At 36.6% G+C, this 25,081-nt stretch overlaps 1 protein-coding gene across 2 annotated transcripts in view; it reads left to right on the top strand.

Annotated features, from left to right (window-relative positions):
* Positions 1-2,905: 2,905 nt before the first annotated feature.
* The window catches only part of LOC106051583 (protein fuzzy homolog), an 82,256-nt gene continuing 60,080 nt past the window's right edge, over positions 2,906-25,081 (top strand). Inside the window, exons 1-2 of one of the 2 annotated variants that reach the window (XM_056044165.1) lie at positions 2,906-3,014; positions 5,745-5,857. In XM_056044165.1, coding sequence (XP_055900140.1) covers positions 5,780-5,857 — 78 coding nt within the window. In that variant the 5' untranslated portion in view covers positions 2,906-3,014; positions 5,745-5,779. The remainder of the gene's footprint in view (positions 3,015-5,744; positions 5,858-25,081) is intronic. The other variant, XM_056044166.1, reaches the window with a different exon arrangement.

Raw genomic sequence — 25,081 nt, 5'->3', positions numbered from 1 at the left:
CTATCTATGTTATGTATGCAGTTTGGTGTGTGTGTAAATGTATTAGCATACCGTGAATAATGTTTACAACTAACATTCAGCTAATATTATTTATACTTAAAGTTTTTATGTTAAGGATCAATCAGAATATTAAAAAACGTTTCTTTTTTGTATAATTCTGTCTTACTGTCCTACCCCTCTATTGAAAAAAAAAAAGAGACCTTTATACATATTTTTAAAGCTTTAAAATGGGTGTTAACTTCAGCTATTCCTCTGTTTTAGTATCTGTGACTGTAAACTACTGCTGTAATCACTGTTCATGCATCAAGTCACATGCGGCTTGCGAGACTTGCAAGTCATATCCAGAAAAGTCACAAACAGGCTAAACGTGGCAGTGATAGCTAACAAGGATCCTAGGAGTCGTACCGAGATCATGTCACCAATAGAGAAATATTTGTGTCCGCATGGGAGCTCGTTCCCTAAGCCAAGTGGTGTCCGTACATCGTTTAAGATTCGCGGTACACATACTTAGACAAGAGGAGTCACCACGTGGGGGTTGGAAGGAAGCAAACGAAAACCTGTACGTCTATTCTAACGCGAGACTTTCGGTAAAAGAAAGTTAGGCACCAGCAAGGAAGAGCCAGTGGAAGTCTCCCTATGACAGTTTTGTTGATGTTTTTTTTTTGGGGGGGGGGGGACAAAATAATAATAGGTACACGGCAGACGACTTTCTGAACACGAAGAGATCTTACAGACGTACGTACGCTATACGTAACGCCAATGTTCTCACATAATAGTAGGCCTATTAGCACTGCTGCCTCTTTCTTTTTTTAGATTTAATCTGATCTGCAAACTTTTCTTTCTTGCTAGAATGAATAGTTGCAAGAAATATACTGTTAAAAAATCCCTTTGTATGGTTTGTAGTACATAAGGTTTATATTTTTGCTTTGATTTAGTTTTAAAAAATAGGCCTATTAATAACTTTCGTATCTGAAAGTTTTATGTATATTTTTCTGTTAGTATTACAGAAAAAGTAATTGCTTCTATATAACTTTTTTATGCTTGATTCTCCATTTATATAGATAACAGTAACATTTACATTTCTTTGAAGTAAAACTTTTCATCAAAAATAAATTCAGATATTAACAAAGTTGTTTAACAAGTAAGTTTTTAAGTTTCAGTAGGTTTAACTCTTTTTTTATATAGACTTACTCAGTTACAATAGACTTATCTTAGATCACCCATTTAATACCCAGTCAATAAATGACTCTATCAATAATGTATTAATTCTTTCAATGAATTGATTATGAATTAAACTACCCAACATTAGATATTGCCATTTAGAATATACATTCTAAAAAGTTTACTGGTGTGATCTCAAAGAGAAAAAAAAAAGTACAGTAATCTTAACTGGCATAACACGCTTAAATAGAAAACAATATAGCATCATGCAATCTTCATGGATGTTAAATACTAAAACTAGTTTATTTGATTTTAGACGCATTAGTCATTATATATAATAGTGAACAAATAGATGCTTTCTTACTAGATTTTTCTAAGGCTTTTGACAAAGTTCACCACCATAGTTTGCTTAAAAAAATTAAAATATTTCGGCATTAATGGTCCACTGCATCAGTGCATTAAAGATCTTCTGATAGGGAGAGAACAAACTGTAATAATAAATGGCTCTAAATCAACACCGATAACAGTAAACTCAGGTGTACCTCAAGGAACAGTCTTGGGTCCACTACTATTTTTAATTTACATAAATGATTTACCAAATTGCATTACTTCAGGAACAAAAGTCAGATTATTTGCAGACGATTGCATAATATATAGAACAATAAAAGCAACACAAGACACAGATATTTTACAAAGAGAATTAGATGAATTACAGAAATGGGAATCAAATTGGAGCATGTCTTTCCACCCAGAAAAATGTCAGTTGTTAAGAGTAACAAAAAAACTAAAACAAATTAATTCCACTTATCTTATTCATGGCAAACCAGTAACACAGACTAAAAACGCAAAATACCTAGGTGTTATAATAAATGAAAAACTGTCATGGAATCCACATATTGATGAAACTACAAAAAAAAATCAAACAAAGCATTAGGATTTATTAAAAGAAATTTCTATAAATCAAATAAGAACATAAAACTAAAATGTTATTTAACCTTGGTTAGACCAATAATAGAATATGCATCATCCGTTTGGGACCCCTCAACTCAAGAAAACATTAAAAAACTGGAACAGACACAAAATAGAGCAGTGAGATTCATAACAAACGAATATTCACATTTGACTAGAGTAACACCTTTAGTAAAATCACTAAATTTAGAAAGCCTTCAGGACAGAAGGCTCAAAAGTAAAGTAGCAATCATACATAAAACACTGAACTATAATCTTCAAATACAAAAACAAAATTTAATAAAATACTCTGAAAGACACAAAGATAAAGGCACATTCCTTGTCCCATATGCTAGGACAAATTTGTACAAGCACTCCTTCTTCCCTAGTGCTATTAGAGCATGGAATGGGTTGCCTGAGCTAGCCAGGAAAACCAGTGACTTGGCAGTCATTGATTAATATGCATGACTAAATGCATGACGCGTAGGGCGTAATCATCTTCTTTTTTGAAGTAACGTCTCTATTATATAAGATAAGAAGATATATAATCAGTACAAATATTAAGAAGAATTCGAAAGCGTGTTTATGCTGGAGTGAAAACACTTGTATATGTTAGCAGACCAATTACTTATCTGTAGTTAGTAAGTTACTATAGTCTATGGTAATTAATAATAATTCTGTTTAATAATTAACCTGTGTAAATTAGAAATGATAATATTAAAAATATATAGTTCTGTGATTTGACTTTATTTCTTCCTTCAACTTCAGGTTTTTGTTTTTAGTTTTACCTTGGTGAAGGGGAAGTAACTACGGATTTGTTTACAAAATGGACGTCGAAGTATTTATAATATTTATAACTAATAAACACTTAGCACTTATTTAATGCTACCGTAGATTTATTTATGGTAAATACTTTTAACTTCTAAATCTTTAAATTTAAAAAGAACTAAGTAAAGTATATTAGAGGATCTAGATTAAATATCATCTACTAGATCTAGATCTACTAATCTAGATCTAGAATAATCATTATAATCATAATGATAATCTAGAAATCTAGATTTAGATTATATTATCTAGAATCTAGAATAGAATAATCTAGATTCTCATTCGATCTGGATTATTCCAGATCTAATCTAGATTTTAAATTTATAATAATTTATTTTAATTTAAATTTAAGACATTACTTAATTAGATTTAGATCTAGGATAATGAATATAGATCTAGATCCAAGTCTTAAACTTAAAGCAAACCTAAGACACTTGAATAAATTATTTAATAAGTAATTTTTAGCAAATTTTTCTTTAATCATTGGATGATTAGCCCAACAAAATATTTTATCTAAACTAGAACTAGAATTAGAGTACGTATGTTTCAGATTTGCCTTCAGGTTAGAAGATTATTGCATCCTAACCCAAACCTAGCAGTGGGCAGGGTTTGAACCCTGGACCACCAAGTCGACAGTCCTGTGTACATCATCACTACATTTAGGGGTTTACATGTTATACCACAAAATCAGGCAGCCAGATAGATGTATAATTTATTGTTATAATATTCTAAAAATCTAGATCTAGGTTGCAAAGGTCAATTCATGTGCTATAAAAATTTCTTGTAGATTTAGCTTTATTAATATAATATATGATTTGGGCTGCATCCATTGTCATCATGAAGGAGGTGTTTTAAATAGAGTATAGTCTTCACTTCTGAAGGAATGTATGAAACAACAACACACTAACTCATTTATTGTTTACATTTAGGACCACTTTTTTTAATCAAAGTTTAGAGGGGGATCAGGTTGTTTATCATGGTATACAAAATGTATACATGAAATGTATTCATTTATGATTTGTGAGTTTTCTAATTGCCTTCTTTGAATTCTGTGCAAATAGTTTTCATTGACATTATTTATCTTATCTTATATAATACAGACGTTACTTAAAAAAAGAAGATGATTACGTCCTTCGCGTCATGCATTTAGTCATGCATATTAATCAATGACTGCCAAGTCACTGGTTTTCTTGGCTAGCTCAGGCAACCCATTCCATGCTCTAATAGCACTAGGGAAGAAGGAGTGCTTGTACAAATTTGTCCTAGCATATGGGACAAGGAATGTGCCTTTATCTTTGTGTCTTTCAGAGTATTTTATTAAATTTTGTTTTTGTATTTGAAGATTATGGTTCAGTGTTTTATGTATGATTGCTACTTTACTTTTGAGCCTTCTGTCCTGAAGGCTTTCTAAATTTAGTGATTTTACTAAAGGTGTTACTCTAGTCAAATGTGAATATTGGTTTGTTATGAATCTCACTGCTCTATTTTGTGTCTGTTCCAGTTTTTTAATGTTTTCTTGAGTTGAGGGGTCCCAAACGGAGGATGCATATTCTATTATTGGTCTAACCAAGGTTAAATAACATTTTAGTTTTATGTTCTTATTTGATTTATAGAAATTTCTTTTAATAAATCCTAATGCTTTGTTTGATTTTTTTGTAGTTTCATCAATATGTGGATTCCATGACAGTTTTTCATTTATTATAACACCTAGGTATTTTGCGTTTTTAGTCTGTGTTACTGGTTTGCCATGAATAAGATAAGTGGAATTAATTTGTTTTAGTTTTTTTGTTACTCTTAACAACTGACATTTTTCTGTGTGGAAAGACATGCTCCAATTTGATTCCCATTTCTGTAATTCATCTAATTCTCTTTGTAAAATATCTGTGTCTTGTGTTGTTTTTATTGTTCTATATATTATGCAATCATCTGCAAATAATCTGACTTTTGTTCCTGAAGTAATGCAATTTGGTAAATCATTTATGTAAATTAAAAATAGTAGTGGACCCAAGACTGTTCCTTGAGATACACCTGAGTTTACTGTTATCGGTGTTGATTTAGAGCCATTTATTATTACAGTTTGTTCTCTCCCTATCAGAAAATCTTTAATCCACTGATGCAGTGGACCATTAATGCCGAAATATTTTAATTTTTAAATTTTTTTTTAAATATTGGGGTGACATTAGCTTCTTTCCAGTCCTTTGGTACTCTGCCCTGGTTAAGTGAAGCCTGAAAGAGTATATCAGCCTATTGCACACTTACAGGTGTTCTTCTGTATTGTGTTTTTCAATTAGGCCTTTATCTCTGCTTAGTGTGAGGCACCATAATTTCTTAAAAGCAGCATTCATCGAAGTGGCTTTGTTCTCAGTGATGTTTTGGGAATGTGTTTGAAAAGTTTCCTTGCTATGAGGTTGTTTTTTTCCTCCTTATAGTAATGCAAAACAGAGATTTTAGGAAAATGCAGATTAGGTCTTCCATTCTGAAGTCAAGATTAGTCTGGTGCATTTATGACCGCATCAGTTTGGTTTAGATGCTTGTTGGTTAGCGCTTACAAAAATTCCAAAGTTAATTATAAATATTTGCCAGCAAATGTCTTACAATTACTAACCATTTTAAGGATGTTGATTAGTATAATTTCATATTTAAAATGATTCTAAAATTGGACAAATTTCTTTTTTATTATAAGCTTTGTTTCTTATTTGCTGTGTATTCAAGTCATAAACTTGCTGTCAGATTGAATGAACTATATTTATCTATGTTATTTACAAATAATTTCAGCCAACTAGCTAACATAATTTTGACTTACATTACAGGATATTGTTTATGTATATGTGTGATTTTCAAGACTATGGCAGCATACATCATTTGTCTGACAAGTGGCAGCGGTCTTCCGGTCTTCACTCGCTCTGTTGGCAATGTCAAAGCTGTAAGTGTTTAATTCAATTTGGTAGTTATTCCTTTGACATTTGATTGATTTACTAATTATTTTCATTATGTCAATTAATGCATGTGCTGCATTATGTCTTGAGTTAGATGCTGAAACGTTGAAGTTTTATGTTAGTTTCTTTTTTTTTTTTTTTGTCACAATATTAATTAAATACAAATTCTGTAGTAAAAATTCCACATAGATTTAGTGCAGTGGTTGCAGAGAAAAAAAAATGTTAATGCTACAATAATGTTTATAGTGTTACCAATGTAAGGCGTGTGTATCCTCTTCCATTCTGATAGTGACAGGCACCATGTTAAGCCTGCCGCTACCCATCTTCCAATTGTGCTTGCTATTCATATTTGCATGAGAGCCACCAGTAAACATAACAAAACTGACATAGAATGTACATGAAGTTAATGAACACAACCACACTATTATCTGATAATTTATGTTGTGTTTTGATATCCTGTTTTGGTACACCCTACTCTCTGGAACCTTGGGTGACTGCAACCCCTTTTTATTTTCTCTTTATGCCACTGTTTTCTTCAGGCTGTTTTACTCTCTCTATTTTCTTCTTTTAAATATCATGAGAGCTTACATGCTCATACAGTTTCTGCTCTGGTTTCTAGTACTAAAATTTTGAAATAGAATGTTCTATTTTTTTTTATTATATCAATACCTAATGTTTGTTTGTCAATTTTTTCGATGTTTTTGGATGTTCCATTAGATCTTGTAGATAATTACATCTTAGTTTAAACTTCATGCAGGACAATGGGGGATGGCTGTGGTTAGGGTTTGAACCCAGGACGTTAGATAACTGAACATAGTTCCTAACACATGATCAGACAGTCATCACTTTGTTATTATCTTACTCTATTCATACTAAAAGGTGCTGCCATTAAAGTATGCTTTCCCATTGCTAAAATAAAATATATACAGAAATGATATGTCAGAATGGCTACTTTTACAACATTTAATTTTTACAAAACTTACAGCTGTATAAAGAAAAGGGTTTGAGAAAAACTGGTAAAAAAAAATCTAATCTTTAAATTGTATTGCACCCAAATTTACTGGATTAAACAACAACACAACACAAAATATAAGAATCAACTAAAAACAATCCCCCACAAAACACTGATTTAAAAAAAAACAACAACTTTAAAAGACCAATCAAAACAGTAGCTGCCAGGGCATGAAATGATATAATTGTGCTATTTAAAATGTTGATTAATTGGGAGATGCTTTTTAAAAAAAAATTAACTGTGCTGTAAAAAGCTTCTAGTCACTATGTGAGTGTATAGCTAAATAATGTTCATTGTCATGAAAGTTCTTGTTTGATGCATTGCAGATCTTTTCTACTTTCAATGCCTGTTTACTTATTGAAGTTTTAATCATTTAAAAGTTTTTTGTGTAAAAGATTGTCTTTGTCCAAAACTACAGCTTTTTTAAAATTGAAAACAGCAACAAAACTGGAATCATCTTTCCTTTGTCTAGCTGTGTTGTTGGTATCTTTTCTAAGGGTGTGTCCAATCCATCTCCACTTTCTCCCTAAAATCTGCACCTCTATACTTCTCTGTTCACCCATCTCCCACAGTTTGGGATGGGATATGAAAAACATATTTGGCCTTTTTCTTGTTTGAATCATTTAAACTTCTTCACTCTACCACTCTCTCCCATCAACTGCAATTTCTGATGGTAAAGATCCCCTTTCAGAACTTGCATATATAGGGCAGATGCTTTTAAGGTCATCTGTTTGTTTGGCCAACGGTTAATGAGCAGGGTGTCATGTGGCCAGCACAATGACCAACTGCCTTTACTTTCCCCAAATTAAAGTCAGGTACTCATTAAAGTTGGGTAGACTCATAAAAATCCCGAAATTCAAAATCCCAGTCTTCTCTGAGATTCGAAACCAGGACCCCAAGTTCGGAAGCCAAGCACTTAACCACTCAGCCACAGTGGCCCTCTACAATATCTAATAGGCAGACTGTAACTTTCTCTTAACTATTGGACTGTGAGTTTGATAGTGTGTAGGCGATGTGGGAGAGGGGTGATTTTCTAAAGGAAGCAGTATCAAATCTCTAATACATATACATGTTATAGGCTATTGGAAAGTTAGGAGGGGTAAATGCTCCGGCCTTCACCCTCCTCAGCTCCGGCCTTCACCTCCCCTCCTCAGCTCCGGCCTTCACCCTCCTCAGATCCGGCCTTAACCCTCCTCAGCTCCGGCCTTCACCCTTCTCAGCTCCGGACTTCACCCTCGTCAGCTCCGGCCTTTACCCTCCTCAGCTCCGGCCTTTACCCTCCTCAGCTCCGGCCTTTAGCACCTCCTTTTAAAATGAAGCTATAGCAGATGTTTTCTATCGAAGCTGGACTTTTTTGAGGCGATGTTTGTTTTGTTGCAGCCAGTTTAGCGCGTAATGTTTTAGTCACATTATTTTTGTTCATTTTATTATGTCCTTAAATAGACAAATTCATATCTAAGTTTTGTATGTGTATTTGCGTTCAATCGTATTTTGTGTGTGTTATTTTGTCCTTGGTATTTTGGATTTAAGGTTAATTATGATTATATCACTAACATTCTAATGTATGTGTGGCGGGGATTGCAGGGTTCGAATCTGGGGCTATTAGAAGGACATGTTCCCGAACCATACGACAAGGCAGCCATCCATAGTTCGCATTGTGCGTTCATGAGAGAGTCAATATTATTACAACTTTTTTTTCGAGCTTAGTGGAAAAGAGTGTGTATACTGTTTGTACTTTTGAATAGTAAAATAAATAACAAATGTGGATATAAGAAGATTAGTGTCTTATGTATAGTCGTCAGCATGGGCGTAGCCAGGATTTTTTTTCGGGGAGGGTTTGGGGGGGGGGGATCCCCCCATAACTACCCACCCCCCCGCGGAAAAAAATTATATATATATATGTGTGTGTGTGTACATAATTAATCTTTATTACATTCTGACCTTTTCGGAAGACGTTTATTGTTTATTGTAGACTCCCCGCACTTGCTAGCAAGGGGGTCTGGGGGAGTTCGCAGCGCTCCACCAGCGCGGGGCGAAGCCCCGCCGCCGAGCACTATTTCTGGTATTGAAAGCCAACAAAATGCATATTCTGAGGTATCTACAGTGCATTATCTTGCTATTAAAAAGTTTTATTTCAAAAACCTAATGTGCTATTCTTACTGACTTAGACCCTCTCGCGCCGTTGGGCGCATTTTCCGGCAAGCTGTTTCCGCAACTCTTATTTTGCGTAATTCATTTTGTCGGAAAACATGTCCCGCAAAACCTCATGCGACGCTCTGTCACAACCTTACTAAGGATTCGACTCCCAGTTCGGCATATGATTTCTTTGATTTAGACCCGATCTCTATGACTGACTCCTAAAATCTGTCTTAGCCATCTTGTTGAGACACATTTAATGATTTTCAATTTCGGCAGAAGACTATTCACACTTAATTAATGGAGCCCAAGCCACTGGTAGAAATTTGTAACCTTTCTTGACTACGCTCTTGGAATTAAATGCCTGTATTTCGCTTTAGATTTTATATCGAAAAGGAAAGTTTTTTCGTCAAATCATCTGTTGAGGGGTTTTAAACTAAAAAATCTCTGGGGTTTTTTTTTGTTTTTTTTTTTAATTCAAAACCCCATTTAGCTACGATCATAGAATTTGGTGACTGTAGTTAGCTTTAAAATAATATTGAAGAGAGAGGTTTTCAACTCTAAACACTCTGTAGGGGAATGTTAAACTCAAAACCATCTGGAGGGGTTTTAAACTTTAAAGAAAAAGCCATCTGGAGGAGGGGGATTTAAACTCAAAACCCCTTTGGCTACGCTCATAGATTTTATAGTGTGTAATTTGCTTTTTTTTTATATTGAAGAGGTAATTTTTAGCTTCAAACCGCAACTGGAAGGGGGAGGGGGGTTAAACTCAAAATTTTTAGGGTGTAATTTGCTTTTTTTATTAATATCGAAGAGGTACTTTTTAGCTTCAAACCCCAACTGGAAGGGGGAGGGGGATTTAAACTCAAAACCCCTTTGGCTACGCTCATAGATTTTATAGTGTGTAATTTGCTTTTTTTTTTATATTGAAGAGGTAATTTTTAGCTTCAAACCGCAACTGGAAGGGGGAGGGGGGTTAAACTCAAAATTTTTAGGGTGTAATTTGCTTTTTTTTTTAATATCGAAGAGGTACTTTTTAGCTTCAAACCCCAACTGGAAGGGGGAGGGGGGTTAAACTCAAAACCCCTTTGGCTACGCTCATAGAATTTTGAGTGTGTAATTTTCTTTTTTTCTATTGAAGATGGGGTTATCGTAAATTTTGGATGGGTTTTTTAAATCAAAATCTTCCTCAACTGTGCTGTTGGAATTTCGGGATTGTTGTTTGCATTTTTGTGTTTTGTTTTATAGAAGAGGGGGATTTAACTGCAAAAACCTCTGGTAGGGGGGTTAAAATTCAAAACCCCCTGTAGGGGGTTTTAAACTCAAAGCCCCCTGGTAGAGGGATTTGTATCTCAAAACCCCCTGATAGTGGTTTTTAAAATCTCAAAACCCCTTGGTAGGGGGATTTAAACTCAAAACCCCATGGTAGAGGGTTTTTAACTCAAAACTGCCTTGGATGTGCTGTGGTAAGTGATGATTTAGTATTAAAATCTCACCTAAAATAAACAAAATGAAAGCAAAAATCAGTCATTTAATTCCGTCCCCCCGCCCTGGGGGGGGGGATTTCATTTCGGGGGGGGGGGGGTTTGAACCCCAAGAACCCCCCCCCCCCTGGCTACGCCCATGGTCGCCAGGACCTTTGAACTCGAAACGGCTGCCCCAAAACGTCTATCGCACCAAAACGACTTGCGTCAAAACATCGCATATAATATCCACTTTCTATTGATTCTTTTTTTTTTTTAAGCTTCTGGAGTGTCAGCAGTTACATTCTTTTGATTTCATTGATAAAATGCCTCCAAATAAAGAATAACATGGTTATGTTTCAATGTTATTCATAAAAAGAAAAGCAATCTATTCCTATAGAAGTTTTACAAAAGATTATCTCCCTTGATTTCCTCATCTCTGCTCATTTTCCCATTATCCGGTGTTTTTTTTGTGTGTTCCTTATTTTATTTGAAATGATATTTTGCTTTTGCAATTTCAAGTTCCCACCATAGTGTACGATTTGTTTTTTTTTTTTCAAATGTGTATTATTGTTTAACAGCTCATACATAATAGATAACTCATGGGATTGAACAAAAATACATGGAGTTGTCTTCCCACTTATAATACGATGAGATGTGGTGTAATACATCCGATGAACTATTGAATACGAACATCACAGAGATTATAAAAGAAAAAAAAGTAACAATCTTAATATTTCAATGTACATGTATTTATTTATGAATCAACAATAGTTACAACAATTCAATCTGTTTTAACGACTGTGAACGATATAAATGTAGGATTTCCCAACCATGTATTGCCCATTATGATTATGTCCTTGTTACAGCGTCGGATGAGCCTGGTGGCCCAGTGTATTGCACTTAGCCTCCGAACCACGAGGTCTGAAGTTCAAACCCCGAAAAAAGAATGAACAGAAGTATTGCAAGAAAGAAACGTTCAACAAGTTATGGATTAATGACGTAACAGACGTAGTTCTGCTTTCATGACTTCCGGTCCCTGACAACAGTTGTAAACAAAGCTTGCTATACAATAGTACTTCTAATATTGTTCCTAGATACAGAAAAGTCTCATTACGACATCTTGTATCAACTTTCAATTCGCAAAAGTGCGGATCTCATTAGTGTGTCATATTACTCGTTGTGTGTGTATCTTGCAGTTAAAACAGTTACTTGTGTAGTTTCAAGATTGTTTTTATGGCAACCTTTTTAGTTTCTTTTAATATTTAATTGCATTTTTTGGAGTCCTTGGCCTTTTTTCTCCCCTATTATTTTCTTCAACATTTGTGTGCGCCATTCTACTGTTTTGACCCAGTCTGTCTACTTTTACCGTTCTAACCAGGCAGATGTACAGCACCACCTCCGCTTCCCCCACTCTGCAGCCTGTTACACTTTTGACCTAATCCCTCCGTGACGCCACGCATGGGCTAACATCTGCATGAAATAATCCCCCCCCCCCCTCTATACTCCCCATTCATCCCTTCCTCTTTTTATTTACGGAGGGGAGGGGGAGACACGAATCTGAATGCTTGACCGCACCTTTCTGGAAAGAAAAAGTAATAGCTTGGACAAATAAGCAGTAGAAAGATAAGGAGAAGCTGGGCGAGGGTCCGTGCCTCGTAGACTATAGCACAATAATCTAATACCTCCTACCCCATACGCCCCTGTACAAAGCGAAGGGATGACCCTGAGCGTTGGGCAATTAGACTCCCGGTGCTAAGGACAGACCTAAGAGAGGCACTTCGGTCGGGGGCAGGAGGGGGGTGGTGGAGAGGCGGTTATGAATGAAGAAAAAAAATAGCGGTAACATAAGCTGTGGACCAAGGTTAGAGTGACCAGTGGTCAGTTGTATAAAGGAAAAAAGGGGGGGGGAGGTGGTTGGGAGAAGTCAAGTGGGGCGTGAGAGGGTGGATAGAAAGGTGGCGGGCTAACAAAGACGGCAAAAGAAAAACAACAATCCGGCCAGGTAAATGAAAAGAGTAGTTGGATGGGTGGTCAGTACTGGTCAGTGCAAACATACCACTACCTTTAACGACGACCCCGTCTCTCCTACCCTCAGGGCAAAATAACAGGAAACTGCGAAGTATAGACAGATGCAGTTACGGCCATACATTTGAAAACCAAAAAATTCAAATCTGGACCATTCAGTGGGTGCTTTGACCATGTTTGTCATGGACACGTGCATTAACCACCCAAATTGATCTTTACAGAGTATTTCTATAGTAGTGACTATCAACTTGCATAATAGTTGACATAGCAACGGAATCAACCAAATATCCACTTGTCTATAGCAACGGAATCAACTAAATATCCACTTGTCTATAGCAACGGAATCAACTAAATATCCACTTGTCTATAGCAACGGAATCAACTAAATATCCACTTGTCTATAGCAACGGAATCAACTAAATATCCACTTGTCTATGATACTGTCTATAATTTAATATACTTGCTATTTTATATTGAATTTGATAGAAAGCCAACCATTGCATTTGATAATTATTAGCAGCTGCGATGACATAGAGACCAATACGAGGAAAGCGCAAACGGGTGTTCTCGTATAACTTGGCACTACACATTCATGGAGGACCTCAGAGCAGTGGACACCAGGTGGGAAGATGCTTCAGACATTGCCAGTGATAGATCTTTGTGAAGACAGCTAAAGACTAAGTAAGCTATAATTCCTAGTGCTTTATCAAGTGGCCCCTACTAAAAAGTTGGCAGTATAGACAAATAATTAAACGAAAATAAAAAAAAAAACATTATATATAATATAAAGATAGATGATCTAATTCTATAGAATGGTTGGTAATTGCGCAATCAATACAGTGTCATAAGAAAGTATTTCGATTTCTCAAAGACATGTGTATTATCGGTCAATATGTTCTATTACATAACAATGTGGGTTATTTTTGCACACTTGTGCATAGTTTTCATGAGTTGATACATACCAGATGGTGGAATAAACATTTGATAGGTCTAGAAACAATACGAAAATCAATATTTCGTTGCAAACATTGTTGATAAGATGTGATACCTACAAAATGGCAAAGAATGTGCTTTATGTTAGTGTCATGGTCATCACCAGAAGGACTTGTGTAGTGAGACTTAAAGATCTACATAAAGAAGTTGATACTTAATAGCCGTCTGCTAGATTATCTGTCTATCACCTTCAACGATCTTAGTATTGACACCCCCAACCCCCCAGTATTCTAACCGGTCACCGTGACACTAATTCCAGGTGAACCTGGAAGAATAGGAAGAAGACATCTGCACTGCTAAACTCTCAAGTCCAGGTGAATGGGGAATGTAAGGAAACCCATTCTCTCCACTTGTCTACTTTCATGAATCTTGGCAGGCCGTGATGTGTCCGCTGACCCTGGACACTGCAACATTGGAAGGTCTTTCATGCTCCCTGCGTCCCTTCTTTATCCCGTAGGTCCTCAGACGTGCTTTCGTTGTCATTGTCATGGGAAAAGGGAGGGGGGGGGGGCTAGAGTTATTGCGCTCTGGACTTATTTCAGTAGTTCCATATTTTTTTGTTTGTCTGTCTGGTATAAATTCTAAACACGTCATTTCTTCCACTACCCATTCTAGGATCAAGTTAAAACTTTGAAAATATTATTTATAGTACCTAACAAGGTGTAATTCAGTAAAAAAAAAAAATAACTAATCAATGGACCTCATTCACCAATCGTAAACAAACAACACTTAGCCACGCAATTCTCTATCTCTTCTATACAAATTACGATCTAATTTTTATAAACAATGGCTATCACGTGACAGTTTTTTTTTCGTAGTTCTAACAATATTATCACGTGACTAAATGTTGTTTGTTTACGATTGGTGAATGAGTTTATGTTGATATTGATTAAGGGAATTAAATCTTACAATATTGACATATATTGCTATACATTTACAGTTTTTTTCCTTAGATAATTAAAAAAAAAACAGTATTTGTATATGTGGCTTGTTACAAATCTAATATCAACTCACTCTGTCTGTAACAACGTGGTTTCTATTGCTTCCCATTCTCGGATAAAGTTAAAACTTAGGCCTACATTTTCACACTGTCTTCATTGGCTCGGACAGAACATGAATCCATAAAAATTAACCAATTGATTTCATAATTTTGTTTCATATTGAAAAGGGGACATAGGGCTTACTATATATAAATATTTTTTTTCTTCCAATTATATATGGTTTATATTGTGTGCTGAAGTTATTTTGATTTTTTTTCCAGATTATAAGAGAGATTTGATTGTAACTTTGTTTTCGGTTTGACTAAAAACGAAACGAAACAAAAGTGAAACACACTTAAAACAGAGAACAGATTTCACGCTTTCTTTTATATTTTTTTAAAAAATATATCGCTATTAAATTATATAATAATTATAAGAGTGAGATGTAAAAATAAAATTTGAATCTTAACAAGAAAAAAAAATGTAAGCGTATGTCACGATGTCAACATACAATGTTAAAATACTGATTGACAAAATAAATAGTGCAGAGCATTTTCTTTTGTAGCTAGACGTTTGTCTTCCAATACTGCGAAGAAACATTCCAATTTTTTTATGTCATCGCCAAGTTGAACTCTTCGTTTTGTCAGACATTTGTTTAGAGTCTTTATTCTGTGTGTTGACACTGACAGACGTCTCCATATTTGTGTCAATGTTTTAAATATTAAATCAATAACGCGCTTAAACCAGTGTTTCTCTGTCTACCCCCCCCCCCCCAAGTAAATTATATAGTTCATTTCCGATGATTCCTTATACATGTTTGGGGCACTTCGTAATAAATTCACTTTACCCCGCTTCTTTTTAAAATGTATTTCATAATGAGTTGCTCTATTTAAGAGGAAGCGTTCAGACGATTGGTCCTTTTTGCACTCACTTGACATTGCTGATAGCGAGGTTAAAAAGTAAAGTTCCCCTTTCAAACTATGCGATCTGTTTGAGCAGACGATGTAAAGGTCATCCGTTTATGTGTCCACGGTTAACGAGGGTGTCTTGTGGCCAAGAGCAACTTCTAACCGCCTTTACTTTTCCTCATCTAATGTCAGGTACCCATTGGAGCTGGGTGGACTCAGAGGCTCCCAAAGATTAAAAAAAAAATCAGTCTTCACCAGGATTCGAACCCGGGACCTCGCGCTAAGCGATGTTGATTATAAGTTAATTTTAACCATCATTCGGGCTGCTCAGACTACCTTTGACAGTTGGCTGTTTGTCGTGGCTTGCACCATGAAAATGGTGTCTTGTATGGAATCGTTCTGTTTTCATCAAGGCAGTAAGGTTGTGTCCTGAAGGTACTCGGGAGAGTAGATCTGCTTCATTGTGGTCCGATCTGAATGTACTCGGCTGACCACTTCAAATTTCTGTCGTGGTTACTTTTACCCCCCCCCCCCCACCTTCCGTCCCCCACATAGCTATTCTTTCACTTAAAACATCATCTGGAAACAATGTGATGGAATGTCAAGGACGAGTGACCCCGTTCCCACTCCTACTTTCCATCTTTTATTTCATCTTCTGTTAGTGGTAGGCTTATAGATACTGCATACACTATTTCACGGTGTCGCCATTACAGACACATGTCTACATGTTTTGAGAAGAGGTTATTAGAAGATAGGCGCCGGAACGAAATGAAAACAAAACAAGATGAACATTGATGAACAAGCAGTGTTTTATCTTACGTATAAATGGAGAGTCCCTTTCGGCCAGATGATGCAAAGGTCATCTGTTACTATGGCCTGGTAATTTTATTAAGAGAATGCCATGTTGCCAACACGATGACCAACCGACTTTACTTTCCTAAACTTAGGTACCCTTTAGAGTTGGGCTACACCCTAAGGCGTCCTGAAAATCCGGAAATTTGAAAGTTTTCACCGGCTTTGAATCCAGGACTCCTTGATTCGAAAGCAAGTGCATTACCACTCGCCCTCCACCCCGCTCCCCACCCTGTTTGTTGACTTTTTTGACGTCAAAATTATTTCATTTGCAAACTTCTCGATTTTTTTGCCTCCTTAGTTTTGTAATTAAAAAAAAAAAGTTGAGTTTTTTTCCCTACCAGTTGGCTTTAAAAAAAATGATCTTGACATCTAAAATAGTTTGGTCAGTAGACGTCTAAAATGGATTTGTATGCAGACATAGGAAATGAATTAGTCTGGTGACGTTTGCTAGAACCTTGTCTTGTTGAGCACATTCGTTCTGGGCTTGTCGTCCTTAAACTAGGCGTTGTTTTTTTGTACTTGCGATTTTTTTCTTTGTTCAGCCTATAATTTATAAGACTTTGCAGCTTTTGATGAGTTCACTGCTGACTAAACCAGCCATACTTGTCTTTACTAGTGACGTGGAGGTTATCACAGAATGTAATATGGTCATGATGGGATAAGAATACATGATAGGATAAGAAAGTCATCATTGGATAAGGTCATTATGGATAAGGTCTTTATGAGATAAGTAGATCATTATGGGCTGAGAAGGTCATAATGAGACAAGAAGGTCATGATGGGATAAGGTCATTAACGGATCCATTATTTCAGTGACTTCAAACGTTAATTGATGCGACTTTGTAAAGTGTTCAGTCTGGTGACGTCACTTCATGTCCTTTTTAGCAACTGTCAAATCATAAAATCATCACTTGGTATTGGACCTCGTATCTCTGTTGTATTACAAAGATTTTTGATATGACTTCGAACTGTACTAAGAACTCTTTCAATACCATAGAATGGTACCTACTTCTTCTCATATTTACCTATAGTTGTAATGGTAGTTAACTATGTAACACATCCAGTACATATACTATAGGCTGCTATCCAATGACCGGATTGAAACGCATGTAGGTCAACTTTTTTTTGTTGGTAGTAATTTGTTTCATTAAACTTTCATTTAAACGAAGATGTATATTCAATGAACTATCAATCACAACTGAATGGTCGCAACGACACGCATTGCGTGACTAAACGCAAAGACTTTGCCCGTATCACTGAACCAAAAACAAAAAAGTTTAGAATCTCATTAAAATTATTGTCACACGCTTAGAGCTGAAAACGAATTTATTTGTATACAATTGAATCATGCATGTCTAAATACATTAATCCAAGGAGGCTCGCAACTTTTTATTTATGGCCTTATCAATATTGCTTATAAAATGAAAAATAGTTACACTTGAATGTTTTGTTCACTGTCAGACAGTCAGTCTTGCAGTTAGAGGGAATTTAATCATCTGAACATTTTTGGGGGAGGGGGGGCGGAAGGTCAAGGTGGATATTGTAGTGCTCGCATTAGGCTAAAATTTAACTAAAAAAAACAACAAACTGAAACTAAGAATAAGAAAGGTGGGGGATGGAGAGAAGAAAGTGTTATCTTTGTGAATGTTTACATAATCGTTTTTTTAATGCATTAAAAATGTTGTCTCAGGGCTTAAGAGTCCTCAAGGGGACTAATTCTACTTATACCACCGCATCTGTCAAGTACGATTTCTTTCCCATTCCTCAAGATACCAATCAAAATAACATATTAACCAATAATTCATTTAATAATTGATTTTTTTTTCATTCTTTTGTTGTCTGGTAAAAGAAATAATTGTGTAAAATTTCAACTTCATCCGAGATCTGATGCGGGAGAAATAACGTGTGCAAGCTTTTTACCATACCGACAGAAAGAGGGGGTTGATGTAAGCTTTGTAAAAAACAAACATAAGCAAAAACTCTAATATTTTAACAATCTGTTATGGGTTAAACGAAAGCCACGAATTATCACTTTAATATATTGACAAATTCCCGATCTACGATTTAACACGTTACAACTGGTGTCAGAAGTGGAATCGGATTTAGTATGGCTCTTTTGAAACTGCTCTACGAACTTGAATGGTAAGAACTGAGGCCAGAGCTCCGTGAGCGAGGGCTGAAGACAAGCGGAAACAATGAAATCTTTCAAGCACGACTCCGAGAAGAAGATCCGGACATCTGATTTAGAACCCGAAGTAGTAGAGACCTTGTGCACCTTTCTACAACAGATCTTGGCTGACATTAAGAATCTGATCAAGGATGACATACAGAAAGAGACGTGTGCCAGATTGGAACAGTTGCAACCATAAGTGATCTGGGCCCCCTAACTGAACCCAGAGTCAGCCCTAAGGGCGCCCATTTGGGCCAACTATCATCCCCAAATAGGGCCCATGTGTTTAGCCCTTTCAGGCCCCTCATTGTTTGCCCCCATAATTGCCCCATGAGGGATCCACCAGGGCTTCATCTGGGCCCCCTAACTCAACCCAGACTCAGCCCCTAGAGCGTCCGTTTGGGCCAATGTTCATCCCCTAAATGGGGCCCATGTGATTAGCCCCTTCCATGCCCCTCAATGTTTGCCCCATACTAGCCCCATCAGGGTTCCATCATGGCATCATCTGGACCCCCTGACTGAGCCCAGACTCAGCCCTAAGGGCTCCCGTTTGGGCCAATGTTCATCTCCCAGTTGGGGCCCATACGGTTAGTATGGGCTGCCACAGTTGGGACCCTTAATAGGCCCAAAATCTTTGCTATCATATGCATATGTATACCTCAGTGAAGGAAATGACGAGCTCCGTACTGAAAAATTCGGACGATGTGGACTATTCGATATATACATACACCGTGCAGTCAAAGTGACTTGAAAGAGGAAGAAACTACGTCATCATTAAACATCCAACTTCTACATGTCAAGATAAATATTAAAATTACTTTTCTTTTTTTTTTAAAAAGACTTTTCCTCGTGTATGAAAAATGCAACAACGGTACTTCTATTATGATAGTATGTTACAAATTGATTCTAAAAATGAAGTCTATTGAAACAAGTTCTTGCATATTCCTGAGATATATTGACGAAAAAGTGTTTTTTTTTCAGGTTTGAAACATGAAAAGACCGTATTTTTCATATTAGTATTGAATATTGCGCACTGACTGCATTCTCTCATTTATTAGTGCATTTATTTCTAACTATACATCTTTAGTCGACACATTTTGTTTTTTAGAAATTATTTTTGTTCGCCTCAGTCAGTTGATAGTATCACGCCATCTATTTTCGAATGGCAGTACAGGTGATCCATGTGACCTTGACTTCCTTGAGCTGTATTTATTTTCCAAGTTCCACCCACCTGGATACAGGAATGATTATCACTTTACTCTGGTCAGTGTCGCCCCCCCCCCCCTCTCCCCCTTCATCCAAAACTTAAATAAACGTCTCATCCTTATTTTTTTTTTCATCCTTAGAGTACCCCCACTTCCACTCCCCCCCTCCTTTTTTAGCCGTACCTACAGGATTCCCACCCCCTCCTCCTTATCGTGTGGACATTTTTATTTTTGTGAATGAATTTCGCCTCCCACCTACACTTTCATGGTCAGTTAAGTCCATCCGTCCTTGACCTTTCTCTCTGACCGTGTGTCTCATCTCTATTATCTTTCTTCTTCTGCTGCTAAGTCCAGTACTGACAAATTGTCTACTCGGCTTTAGTTTCCGTCCCCCCCCCCTCTCTCTCCCATACTTGGGTCAATCCCCGTTTTTGAATGTTTAAAAATCCTTTTGGAGGTGTGACCCGTTATGGAAGAGTAGCTGACTCGATTAGGGCTAGTTGTCCTCCCCCCCCCCCCCAATTCACTCCCTTCTTGGACCTTTCCCTCCGCCCCCCCCCCCAACACCGCTTCAATTGAGAGGCACGTCTACACGTTTCGCGCCCCCACGCAGTCGCCTCGCCTGCGGCACGATTATTAGTCTACACCCAGTGATCAACGGATCAACTTACTCCCCTGGGATGGGCGCTGGTCATTCTCGTTGAAATGTTGGTCGAAAAGAATCCGGATTGGGGGGTGGCGTAAGAAGCGGAAAGGATTTTTTTGTGGGGGGTGGGGGAATTAGTGTGGAAAAAAAAGAGTTAGTTTAGCTATTTTGATTATTTAATAACAGATCGCTTCCCCTTATCTCTGTATCACTTAGCGTTGTCTCCCCTTGCGACTTATATATCAAGCGCTGGCCACTAAGTCAAAAGATCAATGATAAACTTCCCCCAAGTCCACCTATCATTAGATACCAGATACCTGGCCAGTAGAATCTTGAAATTTAATTATAGGCTATAAATAAACTATGCCATATAAAACGGGAGTTGTTTTTTTTTCTTCGGCCACGTCTGTCACAGAGAGTTCTAGACGGAGGTCATCCTTCTCCTAGCCTCTCATTGAAATATACACCAGAAACTTGGGTAGACCTTTTTAATTATATACTTGTAATGGCGGCGTTAATGTGTTTTCTCCCAAAGGAAAAAAAACAACTTTATCATTATCTTTTATATAGTCACTCCAAACATCTTCGATTTTTTTTTTCAATTTCTAAACAAAATAAAAGGAACAATGTTATAACGAAAGCACACACACACGCACACACACTTGCACAATGTGCTTTACATTGTGCATAGACAACACATAGATTTCCAAATAGTGGCAGTTATTGCAGTGTGAAGTATTATCAACATAAGAAATAGTTCTTTTTTTCCCTTTTTTTTAAATTACCAAAGCTTCTATCAACTCTCTGTCTGTCTCTGTCTGTCTCTTTCTGTCTCTGTCTGTCTAGTACACATTTTGTGCACGTTATTAGTCCCACGTCCCATTCTTATATCAAGTTAAACATTTTTCACAATTGGTCGGTCAATGGCGGCAGCAACACATGGATTCATTTAAAAAATCACCAATTAGTTCATTAGTTGGTGGTGATCAATTTTTTTTTATATAGAAAAGGGAAGATGGAACATTGAGAGATAAATCTGCTGGTAATGATAGATATGGTAGTAATTGTGTATCTCTTTTATAAGCTTTTTTGTTAAGTATTTTGTTTTGTTTGTTATTGTGTTAGGGACAACATTGAGTCCAGTAATATAGTGTGAAAAAAATACTACGCACAAACAAACGAAACTAAGCACTGAAATCAATGGCACAAGAAATCTGAACTCTCCGTAATTAAAGATGCAATTTATATTATTTCGCGATTTATATGGATACCATATTATTTTATTCTTCTTCTGTCTAACACAGTGATGGGCAAACGTTTTCAGAAGCGGGCACAAAATGCTCAAAGGGAAAACTTTGGCGGGCCATATTTTTTTTTTTAATTTTTTTTTTTTTATCGATACCGGTACCTAGAAAAATACAGAAATTTTGTATAAATTTCATGGCGCCAAGGTTAAACTAATGCGATGCAATGATTGCAATAACAGTTCGTTATAATTTGGTTAAAACTTCAACGTAATTAGCTAAGATTAATCTGACACAGCTTTTTTCCGAGTATCATTACTGAAAAAAGAAAAAAAGCTGTTTTGAAGATGCAAGATGGAAGAAAAATTCTTTTTGACTTTCTTCGATTTTCGGTTTCCAAATTCTTCCGAAAATGTGTCTTGCACCATATTAATTTTCGTGTAGTATTAGATATACATTAGAGTAGTCAGATTGCATGGAACTATGGAACTCTTGTAATTGTCTGCGAGTAAGCCCACTGGAACAAATAGTATTGACAAGCCTTGCTATTACATTGAGGACTACTTTTATGGTTAGGACAGTTGTACAGAGACTAAACACCAAATGAACAGTCGAGGCACATTGGACGTGCTCCGAAGTTTTGGGCGAAGTCTTGAATCATCAAAACTAAAATCAATTGTAGTCTTATGTTTCAATACACATAGAAAACTTGAATATTTCAATTATAATAAATTATAAGAAATTTTAAAAATATTTTAAATCATTTTTACCAAACGTGTGGCGGGCCGATTAAACCTTTCTGTGGGCCGGATTTGGCCCGCGGCCTATAGTTTGCCCATCACTGGTGTAACCCCAAAAATTGGCCGCGACAGTTTGGCACTTTTGATGAGTTAAAAACAACATTAAAAAAAAAAAGTCTTACGACCTTTTGATTATACAAATAAGAGTTCTTAGATCATTGGAAGCCGTTGTCGAGTTATTATGGCATTGGTTTTAAGCACCAGTCTCTTTATCGAAGTGGGCTCAAATACTACTGACAATTTTCTTGCACTTTTTTTTAAAAGCCCATTGAGAATGGATAGGCAGAACGAATGGATTGACGGAATGGACAAACAAATGAAGTTTAATAAAAGTGTACAAAAAGAAGATTATGTTCTTATTGTTAAAACTGTTCCTTTCAGATCTCTAGAAATTCGTTTGTTTTCTTTATACACACCATTTATTGTAACCATACCTGTTAGAAATCAATGAAGAATGTCAATTTACCCCCCCCCCCCCCCGAGCCCTCCTTTTTCCATCCACACGCTTTCTAAAATATAATTTGCTACTTATCGGGTTCCATCCTTCTAAACATAAAATTGACCACCAATGGTCAGTTAGACCAAGTAGTCCCCCCCCCCCCCCCACCTCTTTTTTTGTGTTCAAAGTAAAGACAGTCTCTTTACGAGTCATACGCAGTATGAAAGGAAGTTGGGCCACGCGCGTGACCTTGACATTGAGAGGTCCTCCATTCCGGATGGTATATGTTATAGAAATAAGTATACGGGCTGGGGCCGGGGGTCGCTTTCAAGGCGCGAGTCTTAAGATATGAGTGAATAGATAGAAGGATGAAAGAGTGTGTGTGTGGGGGGGAGGGAAATAAAATAAATAAAATAATAGAATGTGAATGCTACCTTTTACGTGTGTGGTGTATTACTTCTTGTGGAAGGATTTGAGTTTTCCCCTGTGTTGGAGCGTTACTTCTTGTATTGTGTGTGGGGATGTCACCTTTTACATGTTTCTGAATGTCACTTCTTGTATGTGAGAGGGGGTATCAACTTTTAGATGTGTGGATGTCACTTCTTGTATGTGTGTGGGGGTGTCACCTTTTACATGTGTGTGGATGTCACTTCTTGTATGTGTGTGTGGGTGTCACCTTTTACATGTGTGTGGATGTCACTTCTTGTATGTGTGTGTGGGTGTCACCTTTTACATGTGTGTGGATGTCACTTCTTGTATGTGTGTGTGTGGGTGTCACCTTTTACATGTGTGTGGATGTCACTTCTTGTATGTGTGTGTGGGTGTCACCTTTTACATGTGTGTGGATGCCACTTCTTGTATATGTGTGTGTGTGGGGTTTACCTTTTACATGTGTGTGGATGCCACTTCTTGTATGTGTGTGTGGGTGTCACCTTTTACATGTGTGTGGATGCCACTTCTTGTATATGTGTGTGTGTGGGGTTTACCTTTTACATGTGTGTGGATGCCACTTCTTGTATGTGTGTGTGGGGATGTCACCTTTTACATGTGTGTGGATGTCACTTCTTTTATGTGTGTGTGTGGGGGGTTAGCTTTTACATGTGTGTGGATGTCACTTCTTTTTCTGTGTGGGGGGGGTAGCTTTTACATGTGTGTGGATGTCACTTCTTGTATGTGTGTGGGGAGATACTTTTTACATATGTGTATGAGATATCACGTCTTTTATTTCGGGGCTGTTATTGTGTAAGTGTATTTTATCGTGTCGCTTCTTGCATTTGTGTATTAGTTGTCACCTTTTACATGTATGTGGTGTCATGGTTTTACATACATGTAGTGTCACTCTTTACATGCAAGTGGTGTCATTTTTCATATGCATGAAGTTTCATTTTGTTCTATGTTTGAGGTGTCATTTTTTGTATGCATTCGTTGTTGCTTTATGTTTTGCATGTTTCGTGGTGTGACACTTCTTGCATATTTCTCTGGGTTGTCACTTTTTTGACTGTGTGGATGTCACTTTCTGTAATCAGTTGGAGTGTGCAGTTTCTTGTATGTTTTAATGGGGACTCTCTTTGCCTGATCTGGAGTGCTGCTTCATGCACGGGCCTCACAATTGTCATGGGTAACATCTATCGCTTTTTGTTCACTCTCATTTATAGCTGTACTGAGGGAGTATATAGATCACAGATTTCGATGTTATATACATTTTTCTAATTGACGTCTTAGTGGTGGTGACAGTTCTGAATGTTTTGTTCTCCAAAGAATGATTTATTCAATTTACAAGTAAAAGAAACCAGAATACTTAAAAAAAAAATAAAGCTTATCTAAGAGAAACAACCGCTAATTGCTGCATTTATCTAAATATGACTGAATTTAGCCCCCTTTATGCTATATAAAATAAAATTTGTTAATTAGTACTAATTGATAAGCTAATTTGTTAATTTTTGGATTCATTCGTGTATTGTCATCGACTATGAATAGCTGTGTACAAAGTTATTGGAAAGCGGGAGAATAAAGTTGACATAACGTAATAAGAGGATTAAATCCATATATACATCCACATCTCTCATTAAGTATTATTTACTCTTCATATTTCGATATCAAACAAAGAAAACTATTACCAATAATTAATGAGCTAATTAGTTATTTTTATTTTATTGCTTCCTGTCTTGTCAATGAATAATTATGCAAAGTTTCAACTTGATCTTAGCATGGAAAATTGGAGCAAAACATGTTGAAACTTTTTTTTTACCAGACAGAAAGAGTGAGTTGATATAATATTATATAAAATAAAACAACTTTCTTCTCTACCATTTTTATATCTCCCCTTCGAAAG

This window comes from Biomphalaria glabrata, chromosome 10 (genome assembly GCF_947242115.1).
Source record: "Biomphalaria glabrata chromosome 10, xgBioGlab47.1, whole genome shotgun sequence".
Lineage (NCBI taxonomy): Eukaryota > Metazoa > Mollusca > Gastropoda > Planorbidae > Biomphalaria > Biomphalaria glabrata.
This window is presented reverse-complemented; position numbering and strand designations above follow the sequence as displayed.